The sequence below is a fragment of the Eulemur rufifrons genome, chromosome 21 (genome assembly GCF_041146395.1).
Source record: "Eulemur rufifrons isolate Redbay chromosome 21, OSU_ERuf_1, whole genome shotgun sequence".
NCBI classification, from domain to species: domain Eukaryota; kingdom Metazoa; phylum Chordata; class Mammalia; order Primates; family Lemuridae; genus Eulemur; species Eulemur rufifrons.
The window spans coordinates 17,369,444-17,389,020 of NC_091003.1; the positions used below are offsets into that span (position 1 = coordinate 17,369,444).

At 53.2% G+C, this 19,577-nt stretch overlaps 1 protein-coding gene across 11 annotated transcripts in view; it reads left to right on the top strand.

Annotated features, from left to right (window-relative positions):
- ASCC2 (activating signal cointegrator 1 complex subunit 2) overlaps positions 1-19,238 on the top strand; it is a 40,625-nt gene extending 21,387 nt beyond the window's left edge. For 3 of the 11 annotated variants that reach the window (XM_069497044.1, XM_069497036.1, XM_069497041.1), the window contains 12 exons: positions 2,974-3,048; positions 3,689-3,796; positions 4,033-4,101; positions 4,320-4,394; positions 5,699-5,891; positions 7,361-7,575; positions 8,518-8,637; positions 14,464-14,557; positions 14,647-14,777; positions 15,970-16,069; positions 17,316-17,395; positions 18,672-19,238. In XM_069497044.1, the coding sequence (XP_069353145.1) occupies positions 2,974-3,048; positions 3,689-3,796; positions 4,033-4,101; positions 4,320-4,394; positions 5,699-5,891; positions 7,361-7,575; positions 8,518-8,637; positions 14,464-14,557; positions 14,647-14,777; positions 15,970-16,069; positions 17,316-17,395; positions 18,672-18,843 (1,432 nt within the window). In that variant the 3' untranslated portion in view covers positions 18,844-19,238. Of the gene's footprint in view, positions 1-2,973; positions 3,049-3,688; positions 3,797-4,032; positions 4,102-4,319; positions 4,395-5,698; positions 5,892-7,360; positions 7,576-8,517; positions 8,638-14,456; positions 14,558-14,646; positions 14,778-15,969; positions 16,103-17,315; positions 17,396-18,671 lie in introns of all 11 variants that reach the window. The other 8 variants (XM_069497039.1, XM_069497043.1, XM_069497046.1 and 5 more) reach the window with 4 other exon arrangements.
- The last annotated feature ends 339 nt before the right edge of the window (positions 19,239-19,577 follow it).

Genomic DNA, 19,577 nt, shown 5'->3' on the forward strand with positions numbered 1-19,577 from the left:
CGAGCATCTCTTCCTTGTGCAGCATTCCCAGGCCATGGTGAAGGGGCTGGCAACCTGCGTGTTGCCTGGCAACACAGGCTTGGGCCAGTTCTCCGTGGCCTCTGATTGTCACTCTTACCAGGCGTCTCTCCCTCCCATTCACAGCAGTTTCTGGGAGCTGCCCAACCCCACCATCCAGCCATCCGTCCATTCTGTCATTTACTTTCCCATTCAACAGAACATTTATCTAGCGCTTACATGTGCCAGAGATGGCAGCTGGTGCCGTGACCCCTCCGCGATCTCCTCAGCTTATGACAATCAGACATTAGGATCGATAAGCCTTCCAGAGAGTATTAAAGTGCCGATCAGCATCTTCCCTAGAAGAAGGGATTGGGATGGGACTGTAGGTAGCTGCCCACTTTTTAAAAAAGGTATCTTTTCTCATGATAAAAGTGGCACATGCTTGTTGGAAATTTGGAAAATACAGAAAAGTAGGAAATTCAAATCACTGAGAGATCACACTAGTTTTAGAATTTTATACCCTGCTCATTTTCACGTATCATGGGCATTTTCCCATTTTGTTAAAGCGTCTCCCCAAATGTGGCACAAACTGCATTTGCGAGGGTCTTTGGAGATGGAAGGAGGTATAAGTTTTGGAAGAGCTGACTGTCCTGCAAAGAACGACAGAGGCAGGGGTGAGAAGGAAGAAAGGGAGGCATGTTTGACTAAAAGGGACACTGCCTTTGACCCACAAACAGCCTGGAGCTGGCCCAGCCTATTCCAGCTGTGCTGGAGGCAGGCGGAGAACAGGCCCTCCGAGCAAATGCAGCCGCCTCCTTTCCCCAGAACTCTCCAAAAGGGGTTCCAGTGGCCCACACAGCTCTGTTGCTGATCGCTCTCCTAACAACCTTCTTCCTTCCTCTCACGTCTACCCAAAGATATCTGAGTGTATCTCTTTTGTCCTTTAATTTTATGAATGTATAATACATTTCACACAGTTCAAAACTCAAAAAGTATAAAATATACAGTGGAAAGTCTCCCTTTTTCAGTTCTGTTCCTCACACACAACCATTGTCATTAGTTCTTTTGTGGAATTTTCCATAGACAGATACATACATATATGTATATATATGAGCAAATATATACATTATATATCTGCCCCCTTTTAAAAAATTTAATGCTGGAATATCATGGGTATTATATGTACTGTGTGCATTTTACTTTTTCTCTTAATGCCGATGCTGTATCAGGGCATAAAGCACCCTCCATCGTCGGTATGGCTGGGTAGAATTCTATCGGATGGGGAACCAGATGCCATAGACGGTCCTTTAGGATTTTTTCAGTTTTTTGATATTATAGAAAAATACTACAAAGACTAACTTTGCACACACATCATTTTGTACCTTTGCAAGTGTATCTGAGGAATAATTCCTAGAAGTAAAATCATAGGGACAGATGGTATGTGCATTTTTAATTTTCATAGATCTTGCCAAATCGCCCTCCATAGGGGTTGTTCCAATTTACCCTCCCACCGGCAATGTATCCTGGCAACAACTGAACCTGTTTGGGCCAAACTGCCCTCTCTGTCTTCTTCTAGTGCCATGCTGCGGGCCTAGTGGGGCCTGCCTCTTTTGGCCTAGTTACCTTCTGCTGCAGTAGGATAGGTGTTGCCAGAAATCAGCCAATGGATGGACAATTATTTATAGAGCACCTGCTACAAATTGAGCACTCTCCTAGGCGCTTAAGCTGCCGTTCTGGCTTTGGGAAGTATAAGATGTTTGAAGGAAGAATGATACTACACAATAGAGGCAGTGCATTTTCAGTTGTCAGGGCAACGTATTCCAGGTGCAGTGCCTCTAGTTCTGGGAAGGAGGGTGAGCAGGATCAGGAAGTGCCCAGGGAGGAGGTAAGCCTGGAATGCTGCATGGAGGAGGAGGAGGAAGAGGATAAGGAGAGCTTGGCGGGGTTAGCCTGAGAGGAAATCAGAGGGCTGTAGGAATGCTGATCTCTGGAAGGATGGCGAGGGGCTGTGGGCTGGGATGGAGAGTTAGAATTTGAGTTGGGAACGGGGTACGTGTGAAGTCACTGAGGTGAGACCAAAGGTTGGCTACACTGTGCCAGGTATAGATGTACCAGAGAGAAGGATTACGATTTGCTGTCATAGGAGGTAAGGAACTGCTAGCAGTTGTTTTCTTCCTCTTTTTTTTTTTTTTCAATTAGTTTAATTACATTTATTTGAAAATGATATTATTATACATATCATTTTAAATTTTATAAACATTATAAGCTGGGTGTCTGTAATCCCAGCTACTTGAGAGGCTGAAGTGGGAGGATCGCTTGACCCCAGAAGTTCGAGATCAGCCTGGGCAATGTAGCCAGACCTCATGTCCAAAAAATAAATAAGTTGGTTAAGAAGTTATAGGAACAATGATAACTGGCTTAACTCATAAACCAATGTAAAAAAAGAACATTTAGCCTATTTCGAACAAAAACAAATATTGTGTTGACATTTTCACATTAAAACAATTTTTAAAGATTCCAAATCATGCCAAAATTGTTTTTATTGCCAAAGCTAAAGCTTTTTCTATCATATAACTAATCTAAGAAAGGTTAATATATACATGTACATTTCAGTGCACATAGAGCTGGCAGCTTTTGAGTTAGAAAAAGGAGTAACCTTGTGTCTGTTTCTCAAACCTCAGAGTCCTGGGTGGCCGTCTGATTACTCTGCTAGAATGAGCCTGTCTGGGCAGGCCTTGGTTTCCCATCCGAACAAAGGGCACAGCTACAGGTCACTTCCCATGAGGCTGTTCCTAGGACCAGCCACAGCGGTCAGTGTAGGGTGGCTTTGGGGAGGAGCCAGGGGAGCCCTTGGAGAAAATTGTGTGGAAACAGGAAATGGACCTTCCTGCTCGCTTGGGTTTGCTTTGACTTTCTCACGAAGTGTGGCCTTGCTGAACTAAGCCCACGTTTTACCCACGTGTGCCTCCACAGGCTGGCTTCCTTTTACGAAGTGGCAATTCCCGAAATGGAGTCTGCAATTAAGAAGAGGAGGCTTGAAGACAGCAAGTGAGGCGGGGACTAAACCAGGCCTCTCTTTTGGGAAAGAGAGGCCCGAGCCTGGGCTCTGCCTTCCCCAGACTTCAACATTCCCATCACTAAGACAAGGGGGTAGGACCAAGGACTGTGCAGCTTCAGACTCGCCTGTCTCTACCTAGCTGCCTCCTGGCCTCTGTATTTTTTTTTTTTTTTTTTTAATTCTTAAAATTTAAAAAAAAATAGTGCTCTCTAAGTTGTGTGAGGTCCTAAGGAGAAAGATGTGACAAGTAGAGAGTTACGTGTTGCCAAACAGCACAAAGGAGATTTGTCTCAAAGTACTGCTTGCACCTAGGCAATTGAGTCCATTACCCCTGTGCCCCCGAAATACAGTTAATACGGTGGCTGGGCCCTGCGTTTAAGCCCTTCCCTCGGCTGTCATTCCAAGCTCTTTGGTAACCAGCCTGCTGGTTCCTGACCCACTGTTTGAACTGAGAAGCGGCCCCGGACCACGCTGGCCACTCCAGGCCTGTGGCCTTTTGCCAGCTGCTCTCAGCACTGACCCTTGAGGCCTTCTCTGCCCTGGGGAGGCACCTGCAGCTGCTAGGGAGGAGCTCCCTCGGTGCCTTTTTGTCTCCTAAATCTCTTTCTTTTTTTCCTCTGGCCTTCACAGGCTGCTAGGTGACCTATGGCAGAGGCTCTCCCATTCCAGGAAGAAGCTAATGGAGATTTTTCACATAATTCTGAACCAGATCTGCCTCCTCCCCATCCTAGAAAGCAGGTAAGCCTTCCAGAACTGCCTCCCATTGGAAGAGCCTCCTCCCCAAGCCCAGGGAGTTGCCGTCACTTCGTCTTGGGCCCCTCCTTTGCTCTGGGTTGGCTGAACAGATGGGAAACGGAGAAAAATGTCTCTTTCTGCTAACGGGCCACAGCCTTGCAGAGGGGCAGGGCGACATGAGAGGGAGCTGCGATCATGTTGCATTACGTGGGCTCATCTTCCCTGGTGTCCTGTTGCAGCTGTGACAATGTTCAGGGCTTCATCGAAGAGTTCCTGCAGATCTTCAGCTCCTTGCTGCAGGAGAAGAGGTGAGTACGGCTGAACTGGGACCAGCAATGGGACAGGCTCGTGGTCCTCCCACCAGCTCCCATGAGGCCGCAAATGACAGAGCCCCCGCGACAGGCTCACCGCTGCTCTAAGGTCCTGGCACTCTAAGGTTGGGCAGCAGACACAGGGAGTGCCCTGCAGCAGAACAGTGTCCCTGTGGTCCCAGCCCTGTGCTTGTTGTCTGCTCTCCACCCCGCAGGTTCCTCCGGGACTATGATGCACTCTTCCCTGTGGCCGAAGATGTCAGCTTGCTGCAGCAGGCCTCGTCAGTCTTGTATCCTACCACAGCCCATGGGGCGGGGCCCGGCCTGACTAGGTCAGAGACAGGCTGCCGGCACCCAGAGGAGCGGAGAGAGGTTTAGCTCCAGAAAACCTCTGGAGCTAAAGGTCAGCCGGCTGTCTGAAGAGGCCCACCCAGACCCTAGGCCCCCTCTTCTAGAGGAGATGACTGCTCTGATGCTCAGGGCAGGGGAGGTGCAGTCCTGCTTGCTCTAGGTGACATTCTAGGAGTGTCTGGGCCTGTGTGACCAAGATGGACTCAGCCCTGCCCTCGTAGACCTCACTGCAGGAGGGGCGGCGGGAGGGATTCAGAGGGCAGGAAACCAGAGGAGGCACCTCACACAACAGAGCTCGAGGTGGGGGTATCAGATGGAAGTGATGTCCAACCCAAGAACAGCGGGAGGAATAGGAGAAGGCCAAGCCAAGCGCTAATGGCAAGGACAAGAGCGTCCCCTGTGGATGGAGGACGGAGCAAACGGGCTCCTCTGAGGAGCACACAGATGTCATGGGTAGAGTGCAGGGTGTGGCCATAGGGGAGGAGTCTCCCAAAAGGGGGTGTTGGGCCATGGCAGGTAAGCTGAGAGCTGGTGACCTGCACAGCTCTGAGGTGACCATCGCTCAGAAGTTTGGGCTCTGTCCTGCAAGCACTGGGGAGCATGGAAGGCTGCGAAACAGGTGGTGACGCGGGCAGTTCTATAGTTTGGAAAAGCTCCGTGTGGGACAGGGAGGAGAATGGACTGGCCTGGGCCGACTGTGCGGCCAGGGAGAGACTGTTGCTGGCATCTAGGCATGGAAGATGCTGGTTTGGACTAGAAGTGAAGTGAGGGAGTCTAAGGCCACTCTCAGATTTCTGTCTTGACAGCACCCAGGGTGGCAGAGAGGGTGGGGCAGGAAGGAGCAGTCCTGTGGGTCCCCAGCCTCTGCAGAGTGCCCTCAGCTGGTGGGACCAGAGGCCCAGTGGCCATGGCCCTCTCAGGCTCTCCTCCTGGTGGTCAGTACAGAAGAGGAGCTGCTGGTTTATCCAGACCCGTGTCCCAGGACATTGTGATGGCATCCCTGGCCCTGTCTCTACTGGGAGCTGCTCTCTGCCGAGTGGCATGTGCTGGGGTGCAGGGCAGTGTGCGGTGGTCTGGCCCGTTTCCCCATGCAGCCCAGGTGCCCGGAACACCCACTGGGTGCAGGCCAGAAGGCCCCTGGCAAAAGATGCTGGGGACGGACTGAGAAATTACAATGCCGCAGAGCCAGGGAGGCAGAGAAGGCCGTGAGACCCGAGAGAGACCCCTTAACGTGTCCTCCCAGGGACGAGACGCGGACTGCCTACATCCTCCAGGCAGTTGAGAGTGCGTGGGAAGGGGTGGACAGACGGAAAGCCACGGACGCTAAAGACCCATCAGTGGCTGAGGAGCCCAATGGGAAACCTAATGGGGTCGTGGTAGCGGTGGAGCCAGTCAGTCAAACGTCGTCACATCCAGAGAACTCGGAGGAAGAGGAGGTATGTGTCTGGGTTGGTGGTCTCCCCTGCTTCCTCAGCCCTTCCTGGCCCCATCTGAGAGGTTGGGGCAGCAGGAAATCTCCTTTTTTGTTTTTAGGCTCAGGAGAAAAGGTTTCTTTGAGAATTGACAGCCTGGAGCTACTGGCCAGCTCTGTGCTGCCTTTACAGGGTCCCGAGCTGAGGGCATGCTGGACTGGCTGTGAGGAGACAGCAAGTTGCTGAAGCTATTGAAGCCTCAGTTTCCCCTCTATGAAATGGAGAGGCAAAGCTTTTCCCCTGTGAATCCTTCCTGGACCTCTCCTCCATGCAGATGAAAGTGGAGCTCCTTTGATTGCAGCTGGGAGCAGTGCCAGAACCTCCTCTTGGCCTCCCTGGAAGCCCCTCCACGGGCCTGCAGGGCTTCCCTGAGCAAATTTGGAAACCTCGGATCTGGTGCCTTCTTTCCAGAACTGGCCAAGTCTGCAGCTGCATTCATTGGCCACTGAGCCTAGGACGCTTCCCTGCATGTTGGGAGGCAGTGTGATCTGGGGATTGAGACCACAGGGACTCAGGTCGGGCAGCTCACGGGTGTAGCCTGGTCCTGCCAGCTGCCAGCTGCCAGCTGTATGGCCTCAGGCACATCACTCACCCTGAGCCTTGGTTCCTCCTCTGTAAGGCGGGGATAGATGCAGCACCTGCCTGCGTGAGCTTGTCGGGATTCCCAGGGCAGTTGCATGGAACACTCTGAGCCTGGCTGGCTCTTCCTCCTCCATTAACAAATGCTGATCTGAGTCACGGAGGGTTTTATTGCTGTGATTTGTAAGTTTCCTTAAATTAAAAGGCTAAGCAAATTAAGCCACATTGAGCAATATATAAAATGAATCTCCCTCACTGGAAAGAATATAATTGAAAGGGAACATCTCCACACAGCCCGGGTCTCACGGATGCTGTTCCACTCCAGCATCAGTCAGTTGTTAGAGTTGGGAAAGTTCTTTTATTTTCTTTTTTTAAACAAATGAACTCTACAAGGAAGGAAAAGTTCTTGATTCGTGGAGAGCATAGCCATTTATGGAGTGCCCAGCCTGGGCCAGGTCCTGTGCTCGCTGCTTTATGTACAGCTTTTCTTTGAATAATTTGAAACAACCCCGTGAGGCGGGTGGTAGTGTGCCCATTTTGTAAGGAGGAAACAGGTTCAGAGAGGGGAAGCACCCTGCCCAAAGTCACACAGCCAGAAGCAGCTCAGCTGGTAAGTCATAACCCCCCCGCCACACACACACACACACACACACACACACACACACTTTTTAACAGAGGAGGAAATGGAGGCTCAGAGTGACCTGAGTCACTTGGCTAAGGTCTCACAGTCAGGAGAGGCAGGGCCAGGACTCAAACCAGGTCCCCTGACATAGAGTCCAGTGCTGTTTGGGGCCTGTTGCCTTATCACTTGCCGGGCTTAGCTGTCCCCTCCTTCACTCTGGCTCTCGTGACAGTGCATGGGAGCAGCGGCTGCCCTGGGCCCCGCCGTGTACGGCGTGGAGCTGGACTCGCTCATCTCGCAAGTGAAAGACCTGCTGCCAGACCTTGGCGAGGGCTTCATCCTGGCCTGCCTGGAGCACTACTGCTACGACCCGGAGCAGGTGATCAACAACATCCTGGAGGAGCGGCTGGCCCCGCCCCTCAGCCAGCTGGACCGCAGCCTAGACAGGTGGGAGAGACAGTGGGAGGAGGCTCCCAGTGCCCAGGCTGCCTCGGGGTGGGGGGCCCTTCCTCTGCCTCCCACTCTTCCTTTCCTCGTGGCCCGGGGCTCAGCTTGCTCTCTTTCCCACAGTGGTGTTTCCCAGCCTTTTAAACTAATGTCCTCTTTGGCCAAACATATTAATAAAAACCTTAGGTCCTCCAGCAGGGTCTCACCTGCCCCGTGCAGGGCAGGGAGTGCGCACAGCTGGACATCCCTGCCACACTTTGTGGGAAGACCGATTAGAGAGGCGATTAGAGATGTAGGCTATGACAAAGGGTTGCTGAACCCTTCAGAGCTCCTGAGGTCCTGACCTGCCCCTGCATTACCACCTTCCCAGTGGATTCCTGAGAGGGCACAACCAAAGCTTCTCACTTCACACCTGCCCTTTCTGAGTTCGGCCCACTGCTGCCCTGAAGGCCCCATGGGACAGCAGGAACTGGTGCATAGCTAGTGTTTTGTCCATGAACAAATGATGTTTACCAAATGAATGAGTGAAGTTAACTCTGTGCCTTTAGACAAGCTCTTCAGCCTCTTTGTGCCCCATTTTACAGATGAGGGCACTGAGGCACAATGGAGTTGAGTGATCTCTGACTGCGTGTCTCATAGGGCTTTTGTGAGCATTAAATGAGGGGTAGAGCTTTTAAGAAATGGAGAGACAACCTGTATGAACGGCACACAGAGAATGAAGGGGAGCTTCGTTTCAGGTGTGGCTGCATACCCAGGCAGGGACTGGCTAGGGAAAGGCCTTGTCTCCCCTTTAAAAGTTTTTTAGCTTGTGTCCTAGGTACGCTGTTGACGAAGAGTGAAAAATCTGATGGATACAGCATGGCAGGGGGAAGTGGGGTACAGGTGGGCATCAGATGGCAGGGCCCCCTTAAGTTGATCTCAGTGTCCCCCCCTTCCACCCAGACAGGTGAAACCAGACCCAACGCCCCTGCTGACATCTCGTCACAACATCTTCCAGAACGACGAGTTTGACGTGTTCAGCAGGGACTCGGTGGACCTGAGCCGGGTGCACAAGGGCAGGAGGTGAGTGCAGCGGGCCACAGGGTTCCAGGTTCCCCAACCCTGGAAGTGCGGAGCGAAAGTGAGAGTAAGCAAGGGCTCCCTGTTTACAGAACTGGCCACGGAGTTTCAGCCCAGGGATCCCTTCGCAGCCCTGGACCTGTGCGCTCCCAGCAGGTGGGAGCAGGCTCTTTATCGCTGATATTTCAGGCCCCGACTCTGTGCAGGGAGGTTGGTAAATCCTCCTTGTTGATAGCAAAGTGCCAGAAGGGCCAAAACCGTCCCCCTCTTCCCTTCTACTCACATTTTTCCATGTGTTGACCATCAGATCTCTGGGTGGTAGAGCTGGACAGTGCTTCCCAGAAGCCACTCTTTGACCTGCTTTTCCCCAGGCTGGAACAAAATGAGAAAATTAAGGACTTTTTTGCACTGAGTGAGCTTTTCAGAAGGTGACCGTATTCCATTTTAAGGCCTTTCTATTTATTTTTAGTTTATGTCCTTTCTACTCTTTTGGCATTGAAAAGTCCCTTTGTGATTTATTTGTTCATTCAACAAATATTTGTCCGGTTCTTAACGGCATTCTAGGGCCTGGATTAATTAGATTCTGGGGATGTAGCAGGGAGTGAAACAGACACGGCCCCTGCCCACGAGGAGTTTGCATTAATCAGCTCATCGCACAAGCAATGTCAAATTGCAGACATAACGAGCACTATGAGGTGGAGGCGCACAGACTTCCGAGCCTTTGGTAGGGGCTTCACCCCAGGCGGGAAGGCTCCTCTGAGAGAATGATGTGGGACCAAGAGCTGAAGGGTGAGAAGGGGTCATTTCTGCAAAGGGGGGAAGGAAAAGCCTTCCAAGCAGAGTGAACAAGAGGGGCAGTGGCCCCATAGTGAGCATGGCAAGGGTCCCATGAGCTGGTGCATTTTAAGTTTTGAGAAGATCACCCAGTTTTGGAATGTTGACCCATCGGAGGACCAAGAGTCAGAGGCGATGGTAGAGAGTATGACATCCAAGTAGAGAACTGCAAAATAAGATGTTGGCAACACCACGCTAGTCCCTCCAAGTTCTGCAATGATGTTGGTTTGTGGAATCCAGAAGTCAGGGGACCTCTGGCCAAGTACAGCTTGCCCTTTCCCCTGTCATATAGATGGGGGTGGTGAGGTTCAGAGAGGGAGGAGACCAGCCTCGTTCTTGTGGTAGGAGTCCTGGTGGCAGAAGTGCCAGCTGCTGCTTCAGTTAGGGCCCCATGCTGTTCCTCCTCCCTAGGGCTATCCAGAGCCGCAAGCTTGTCTGGCCAAGGGCTTCGGGAGTGGGCGCAGGGCGGCTATGAGGCCATCTGGCTGGCTGGACAGGAAGCACTTGCAAACTGCTTAGTCATACGCATTGCGACATCCCCAAATCCCAGACTAGAGATGTTATCCTGCAACATTGTGACATCCCCAGATCCCAGGCCAGAGATGTTATCCTGTATTGGTGGCCGCTATTCCAAGCCAGCGTGACTCCCTGTAGCTTCAGCTGTGGGAAAGGGGTAGAAGGCTGGCCCCTGCTGCAACGCGGGAGCCTGATTAGCAGGTCCGCCACATAGCTTAGGCATCTCTGGACATGGCCTTTCCTCTTGACCTTGATCTATGTGTTTGCCCAGGGCCCGTGGTATTGTAAGGTTCCGTCTCACCCTATCTGGGTCATAGGTCACCCACGAGCTTTGCCAAAGGGCTAGTCTCAGCTGTCAGGGTCAGCAGAGGAGTTGGCACTGAGGCGAGCAGGTTTCTGGAGGGCTGTGTCCCTGTTCCTGGGCCCTCCAGGCTGCCAGGCAGAGGGACTCACTGTGCTAAGTAGCTCAGGGGCTGGGGATTACAAAGAGGCAAAGCCTCCATTCATGTGTTCATTATTTATTTATTCATTCAGCAAATATTTATTAAGCAATTTACTAGAGCCAGATCCTGGGCTAGACACCAGGGAAACAAGGTGAGCCAGGTGCCCAGGCCTTGCCCTCAAATGGCCCAGGGACCGTGGGAAAGAGACCATTAAACAAAGTAATGACAGAGTGGGAAGGTGCAGGGGTGCAAGGACACCTGTCCTAATGTAGGTGAGGTGGAGAGTCTCAGAGCCCTGCCCTTGGGGAGCATATGAGAAATTAAGTAGCACACAAGGCAGATTATACTTGAGTTAAAGTGTATGTGTTGTTGAATCAGATAGGGTACACTCAGTGTCTTAAGTAGTGAGAAAATCCATTTCCTTGCATGATAAGGAGCTGTATGGTAGGATAATCTAGGCTTAATTAACCTGTGGTCATCCAGGAGGTATCTTTTCTGTCTCTTAGGCCCTCACCCGGTGGTCACAGCTGAAACAATGGCTTCCAGAAACAACAGTGCAGGTGAAAGTCCAGATGAGGTCTTCCCATATCTCTCCTAGAGAGTAGGAAACCTTTCCCAGAAGTTTCCAGATTCCTCTTATATCTCATCAGGAGAAGCACATCACAGGGCCGAGGCCTAGAGCCACAATGAGGGGTGGAGAGGTGGAAACACCTGTGCAAGATGAGCTCTGTGGAGCGTGTGGGTGAGGGGGAGCACGGCTGTCGGGCAGGCACCAAGTACGTGTGCTACAGGTGCATCATAGCCAGTGAGGGGGGCAGAGTGTATAAGGTGGGGTCCCCTGACGCCTTTGGACTATTCCGTGGTGCCCCGGAAGATAACAAGTATTCTCCCTCAAAAAAAGTTCTATCCCCGAAAATGTCTGTGCATTCTGTCTGCTTTTTGGGGAGTCACAGAGCACATTCGCACATTAAAGGCTCTCACAAGTCGTGCAATAAAAGAAACAGGATTCATTCTGTTGGGCCTAGCAGGTGCTGGGTCCACTTCTGCACATCATATCATATTTCTTTCTCACATCAGCCCTGGGAAACAGGTGCAGGGAGAAGGAACTGAGATGTGGTGAGGATAAAGGACTTGGCTGTGGTCACACAAGCCAGGAAGTGGCAGAGCAGGCCTGAGTCAGGAGACCTGCATTTGGCCCTGGCTGTACTGTCAGAAGCTGTGTGACCTTGAGAAGGTTGCTCTACCTCTCTGGATCCCCTGATCTTCACTTGCAAAAGGAAGGACTTAGTGCCTCTGCAGGCCCTTTAGAGGTTCAAAGGCAGGAGTCACACCCCTGAGGACCAGTTTGAGTTGGGCCTTGAAGGACAGGCGTGAGGAGATGAGGAAGGGCAAGGTTGTCAGGTTTCAGGGGACCCTGTGTATTCCCTGGGCTTGCTGCCATCTTGTAGGAGGCTGAGGAAGCTATCTGCTCCATAGACAGTCTCTGAAGCCACTGTTGCCCGTGTCTCCAGACTTGACTGAAGTTCTGGCCCTCTGACAGATCTTCCCCCGGCTGGAGATTTTTCTTTTCCTTCCTGGCTCCAAATGAGGTTGTAGGGCCAGACCCAAAACTCCCTGGACAGGCTGCCCAGGTGCCAGGCTCACTGTCCCTACCTATGTCCTCTCCCAGGCATACAGCTGGGGCAGGCAGAGTTTCCCAGGCTTCTCTGTCTGACCCTGCCAGTAAGCCACTTAACCAGATGCCACACAGCACGTCCGACAGGATGCACCAGGAGCCAAAGATACAGAAGAAAGTCTGGTGACACCTCTCATTCGTCCTCTGTCCCCTGGCCCAGCATAGATCCGCACCTCGTAGGCCCTTGGGAAATGTGTGTCGAATGCATGGCTGTGCTCCTGCCATGGCACCAACCACCTGGACTAGCTTGGTTCCCTTTCACTTCCTCTCCACCTCTTTCCCGACTTGGTGAAGAAAGGCAGGTAGAGGGCCAAGGCCGCAGTCACAGGCCACCTTCCCTGGTGGATGTGGAAGATTCCTGTGGACTGAGATTTCTCCCCGGTCCAAATCAAATGCACCATCCTTCCTGCCACACGCTGGGGCTCCTGGTCTGATCAGATACCTGCCAGCATGGAGACTCCGTTGCCCCTTCCTCCAGGTCCCTGGGTGGACCCCCTGAGCCAGAGCGCATTTCTCCATTGTTTCCTGGGCAGCCGTGCCTCCATTCGGCACATTTTGTGGTGGCTGTCGTTTGCTTGCCCGTCACCCCTACTGCCCTTGTGAGTTCATGGGGGCAGATTCCTATTTTACTTATTTCTGATCTCTCCCCAGCTCAGCCTTCCACCCTGCATGGCACATGGTAGACCCTTAATGGGACGGTTGAAGGAAAGTGGATCCCAGCCCGCCAGGCTGGAGGCCGCAGTCCCAACCTGCTCCAGGCTCCCAGGCAGGCAGACTCAGACGCCTGCCCCTCCCTGCCCCAAAAGCCACTTAATAGAAGATTTTTATGGAAGCTGTGTCCGGCTTTATGTCTCTCTCTCTCTTTTTTTTTTTTTTTGCCATACCCTTGATACATTCCAGAGACCCGATTTCACAGCTAAGCTGGATTTTCCTGCCTGGCGTCTCCTATTGATTTTCCCCTGCGGGGCTAGAAGCTACATTCCACAGACCTGTATATGTGTCTGACAAGCCAGGTTGTTTTTTATTTTTGCAGGTTCACAAAGCCATAAGTCAAGAGGCCTGAGTCCCTGCCGTGGCTGTGCTACCACTCACGGTGACCCCAAGCATGTCCCTTCCCCCTGACTCCACTGTACCCAAGTTTCCTCCCCTGTGACGTGACAGGAGTTGGACTTGCAGACTTTTTGTTCCAGTGAAATCTTACATGGAAGCTTGAACCGTGGAACAGATAGAAGGCTGCTATGGTGAAGCAGGGGTGAGAGGAAGAGGCCAGGGCCCCTCCACGCCTCACACTGCAGAGGTCCCTTGGCCTCCCTTGAACTCAGTAGGAAAGCCATGTGTAGTCTTGTTCTTTCTTAAATTTTTGTTTGTTTTAGAAGATTCAAACCCCAGGTCCCTGCTAGGAATAACCATTGTCATTTGGTGTGGGGGGCTTATGAGCCCTGTCTCGGTGCATTTACGTACATGAATATGGGTCCATAGAAACAGAGTCGGTCTTGTTTGCTTTTGGGATCATACTATATGCATTTTTCTGTAGCTTGCTGTGTTCCTTGGGAAGAAGTCTTAGAATTCTTTCCCTGTCAGCACAAATAGATCAATGTCATTCTTGAGAACTACCGCACAGTGATTTATAATACAGGTGTGGCACGGTTCATTTGACCATTTCACTCATGACGGACATTAGTTGCTTTCCATTTTCCACTATTACAAACAATGCTCAAAAGAAAATCCCTGACCAGGCCTCTTTGTGCACACAGCCAGCGTTTGTCTAGGGTAGATGCCTTGAAAGGGAATTTTCTGGTCAAAAGGTGTGTACGTTTTGCATTTTAACAGCAGCTCTCGGCCAGGTGTGGTGGCTCACACCTGTAATCCTAGCACTCTGGGAGGCCAAGGTGGAAAGACTGCTTGAACCCAGGAGTTCAAGACCCACCTGAGCAAGAGCAAGACCCTGTCTTTACTAAAAATAGAAAAATTAGCTGGGCATGTAGTCCCAGCTACTTGGGAGGCTGAGGCAGGAGGATCTCCTGAGCCTAGGAGTTTGAGGTTGCTGTGAGATATGATGACACCACTATACTCTACCTGGGGCGACAAAGGGAGACTCTGTCTCAAAAAAACAAACAAAAGACCTGGCAGCTCTTGGGATGTCCTCTGAAGTGACTGGACCTGTCCCCGTGGGCACCAGCAGCGATGAGAGTCCTACCCTCCCACGCCCTCACCAATGCTTGATTTCACATGTCTCAGTTTCTGCCAGTCTGGGAGGTGAAGAAGCAAGAGCCCGTGGCCTCTCCAGACCCTTTGCACTCTGCAGCCATCCAAGCCTGATGGTTTTCCTTCCTCTCTCCCTGCCATTCCCCTTGGCACCAGGAAGGAAGAGAACACGCGGAGCTTGCTGAACGACAAGCGGGAGGTGGCGGCGCAGCGGCAGCGCTACGAGCAGTACAGCGTGTTGGTGGAGGAGGTAGAAGCCACCCAAGGCCGGGCCTTTGCTGGGTGGGGGAGACTGGGCCGGCCTCTGAGCCCTTCTGACCCATGGTTCTGCCATTGCAGGTGCCGCTGCAGCCAGGTGAGAGCCTGCCCTACCACGGTGACGACTACGAGGATGAGTATGATGACACCTACGACGGCAACCAGGTGGGCGCCAACGATGCAGACTCCGATGATGAGCTCATCAGCCGCAGGTGAGGCCGTAGGACGGAGAACATTCCAGGGCAGAGCAGCTGTCAGGCCCACGGGCCTCCCGCAGCCTGTTGTTTATACAGATGAGGAAGCCACAGCCCTGATCACATGAGCAAGTCAGTGACAGAATCGGGGCCCAAATCCAGGCTCCCTGACTCCCACTTGAGTGTTCCTCCACCCCAGCCCACCCTGAGTGGACATTTGTTCGCATGCAGTAGTTTTACATTTTTCTTCTTCTTTTTGTTGGTGGGGGGAACGGGGGGAGACAGAGTCTCACTCTGTTGCCCGGGCTAGAGTGCCGTGGCGTCAGCCTAGCTCACAGCAACCTCAAACTCCTGGGCTCAAGCAATCCTCCTGCCTCAGCCTCCCGAGTAGCTGGGACTACAGGTGCACACCACCACGCCCAGCTAATTTTTCATTTCTATTTTTAGTTGCCTGGCTAATTTTTTTTTTTCTATTTTTAGTAGACACGGGGTCTCACTCTTGCTCAGGCTGGTCTCGAACTCCTGACCTCAAGCAGTCCTCCCACCTCGGCCTCCCAGAGTGCTAGGATTACAGGCCTGAGCCACCGTATGCAACCTATATTTTTCTTCTTAATTGCAGAAAACTTTTGCTGGTGGGATCTTATGGAGAGTCCCCAGCACAGATCAAAGCAAAGCTGCTGGGCACTGTGGCTCATGCCAGTAACTCAGGAGGCTGAGACAGGAGGATCTCTTGAGGCCAAGAGTTCAAGACCAGCCTGGGCACATTACAAAACCCCCTCTCTACAAAAAATAAAGTTATCAGGGCACACTGCACTCCTGTAGTCCCGGCTACTTGGGAGGCTCAAGCAGGAGGATTGCTTGAGCCCAGGAGCCTGCAGTGAGCTATGACTGCACCACTGCACACCAGCCTGGGGAACAGAGCAAGAGACCCCATTCTAAAAAACAAACAAATAAAAAAGCAGAGCTGCCCTGACTAACGGAGGACTGGTGACCTCCAGGACCCCAGCTCAGCCTCTCCTTTGGCCCCACGTGAAACCCTGGTACCCTCAAAGAAAGAAAGCTGGCCTGAGAAGCACGTTGGTGTTTCCCAGCCTCCCAGGCCTGTCCCCATCCCAGCAGCCCCCTTGCACCCCACCGAGTTCCTCCTCCGTGAAGTTCTCTCTCCAGGCAGAGCCTAATCTTTGATCTCACTCTGTCTCCAAACCCTCAGGCCCTTCACCATCCCTCAGGTGCTGAGAACCAAAGTGCCCGGAGAAGGGCAGGAGGAGGACGACGATGAGGAAGAGGAGGCTGAAGATGAGGCCCCCAAGGTACCTCCTTGGCAGCGGCAGATGAAGGGGAGGGTCCGGTTCTGAAGGGTGAATAAGGAGCACTGCGCCCCCCACCCCTCCGCGCATCTGGCCATGAGTCATCACTGCCGGGGACAGGAGGGGTCCCTTCGAGCCCACGACGTCTGCTTGGAGAGCTGCTGGCTTAGAACTTGCCTCTGCTGCCCAGGGCACAGATTAGAGGCTGGGCCTTTGAGCTGCCAGGTTCATTAGGCCCAGAAGCCTCGGGGCTGGGGAAGGACAGCTGTCGACTGCCACGCCCAGGATGGCAATTCTTAAATTCAGAGAGCAGTTAGCGCCCAAGGGCCCTAGGAGGTCATCTGGACAAGTGGGTTTGAAAATTCTATTTTTTAGCAGCTGAACTTCTTCTCCAAATGAAATCTGAACCAAAACCTCAACATGTAAAACAGTTGAAAGCGGTACTGCTCTGGTGAATGGGGCAGTAGCCTGAGACCCCTTGAGCCTCTCATGCCCTCCCACCAGGGTGACAAATTCACACGTTTCCAGGCCCAGGTCACCATGAGTAGCGGGGCCTGGTGGGGACTGCGCCGAGTGGTGGGAGACGTGCACCCTGCCTGAAGAGCTCTTGGTGCAAGCGCGGGCCTGAGGTTGCCACGAATTTCCCTTCCCAGGCAAAGGGTCAGCCCAGATTTTTATGTAATATCTACCAGTTTGCACATGTTACTAATTCCACTTGTTTGGTTTGGTTTTGGTTGTTTTTTTTTTTTTTTTTTACAAAACCGCTGACCACCAAAGCCTGCCTGTGATCCTTAGGTTGCAGTTTTCTCCTGCACTGGTCCAGGTTCTTGCACTCTGGGCACAGAAGGCTGTCCTCGAGGGCGGGCGCTCCCTCAGCGTGGTGCTGATGGCACCAGAGTGAGGCCGAGGCCTCCAGCTCCCAGAATAAGTTGGCCTCCAGGGCTCTCTTGGTTTTCAGGGCCCTGCGTAGCTCTCGCAGTGGCCGTCCTGCCCCTCCCCCCACTCCCATGTCACTGCCACACTCCAGCCACAGTCCATCCACCCCAGCAACCCCAGGCCCTCCGGCTGCCTCCCCCTCGGGGAAGAGGTGAGTAGGAGGCTCCTTGTGGAAACCTCAGACCACAGCGAGCCCGCTCTGTTCCGGCGTCACTCTGCAGGCAGCGTCCCCCTGCTGGAGGCATGAACGAGATTCATTTGGGCAGGGCCTCATCGCAGCAATTCCAGATTTTGTCTCCCCTCCCTTCCACAGCCCGACCATTTCGTGCAGGACCCTGCAGTGCTGAGGGAGAAGGCAGAAGCCAGGCGCATGGCCTTTCTCGCCAGGAAAGGGTGAGCATTCAAGGGCTGTTTCTGGTAGGAGGGGTCCCACGTGGGGAAGGTCCAGCCAACTCCCTTGGGGAAGCACATACATAAACCCTAAGTGCTTCATGTGTATTAGTTTAGTGATCATGAAAACCTCATTTTGCAGATGAAAAATGCAAGCCCAGAGATATTAAGTAACCTGCCAAAAGTCACACAGCTAGCAGGTGGTGGAGCAAAGATTGAGCCCAGATGGCTCAGCTCTGGGTCCATACTCGTAACCGTTACTTGATGACCATGGCAAGGGGTTCATCGCCCAGTGTGGGAGCCCAGCATGTCCAGGGCTAGCTGGTGTCAGAGTGTAAAATGCTAGAGGTCCCAGACAGATAGGCACACGTCATCCATGGCTGAGAGAGACATGGTAGGGACAGGGGCACTTGAGCTGGGTGGGAAAGGCGCAGAGGAGTTTGTGATGGGAGGACAGAAAGGCAGGAAAGTGCAGGTGTGGTCAGAGAGCGGGGTCTTCAGAGGGGAGCTGGGAGTGGGTAGCCAGAGACTCCTCTAATCCGGCCCCTCATCTTCCCAGTGAGGAAACAGTCCAGAGGGGCCCAGGATCTGCCTCCAGTTAAGGCCAAGCCAAGGGTCGAAGGCCATTCCCCCTTCCTGGCCCTGGGCTCATTGAGGGTGTGCTACCTACTGGTGCTCAAGGCCTCACTACAAGGGAAGGCATTTAGAGTTCATTCCGAAGGCAATAGGGAGCCACAGAAGCTTGTTGAGCAGGGAGCAGAGCAACTCTGACTTCCCATCCATCCCAACTCCCAAGCACAGAGCTTTGGGCAATCCCAGCAGTTGAGATGGTCTAAAAAGGTCCTAGGTCATGTCTGTGAGTGCACTTGGTCTTTGGAGACCACCAAGCCAGGCCCTGGGGTGTAGAACAGGAGTAATGTGTCATCCGTAGCGTGTGGCCCTGGATGCAGAAGGGAGGGCACCCACCCAAGCTCTGTTCCCCCCGTGTGGGCTGCAGTCTGCCCACTAGCTGCTCCTGCCCCACAACACAGCGATGGGCCCCTCAGCGATGGGCCCCTCGGGAACCAAGATTCAGAGAAGAGAAAACACCAGGCTCTGGGCTGGCCAGAGCCCCACCTCCGCCTGGCTCCATTTCTTCTCCTATCTGAAGTTGGGACATAGGTGACCTGGCCCAAGTTGTGTGTCCTCTCCCAGTGACCACCGAGGCAGGCTGTGGGTTCTTCCCATCAGAGCCTCTTCCAGTGACAGAATCTCCTGGGATGGGTTGTTGCTCCCTTAGGTACCGGCACGACAGCTCGACAGCAGTGGCGGGCGGCCCCCGGGGCCACGGGCAGAGCCGTGAGACGACCCAGGAACGCAGGAAGAAGGAAGCCAGCAAGGCGACGAGGGCCAACCACAACCGGAGAACCATGGCCGACCGCAAGAGAAGCAAAGGCATGATCCCGTCCTGAGGCCGCTGCACCAGGGCCAGGAGGGAGGAGCTGCCGTCCCACAGCCTGGGGCCTCCTCACCAGTTGGCCCCCTGCCGGGGCCCCAAGTTCAACTCAACCCCTCAACAGCCTCAGCTTTGCAGCCCCTGAGAAGGCCGCCTTGTCGTCCACCAGCCAGCCGCGAGCGCCTTCCTGGAGAACACACAGTGCCTTATCCCACAGCGGAACAATCCGTGGGGCCAGCGAGCAGGCACCTTCCCCCAGCCACGCTGGCCGGGAGGGGACGGGGACAGAGCCCAGGGCACGCCCCCAAACCTCGTGCAGCAAGACACCACTTCCCTTCTCCCTGGACGGCCGGAAACCTGTATATTCAAACACAAAAAAAGGCCTGTGAATAAAGTTTTTGACCCTTTCAAGCAGTGATCCATGATGTGCCCGTCACTCACTCCCCCTGTGTCTCATTCTTCAGGAACAGCTGCCAGCTGGAGGACAAGAGGGCAGAATGGTCATCGACCTTTCCCGCTTGGCTCTCAGTGTAACCCCTCCCAGTGTGGCTCTGCCTGGCTGTGGGACCCTGAGAACATCGCCCCTCTTCTCTGAGCCTCCAGTCCCTACCTGTGGAATGAAGGGCTGGAGGGTGTCAGGCCCGTGGTCCTTTCCGTACTCTCAGCCAGTTCTGACAACTCCACCTAGGAGGTAGGTACTATTTTCCGCCCCATAGTACAGATGGGTAAAGTGAGGCACTGAGGGCTGAA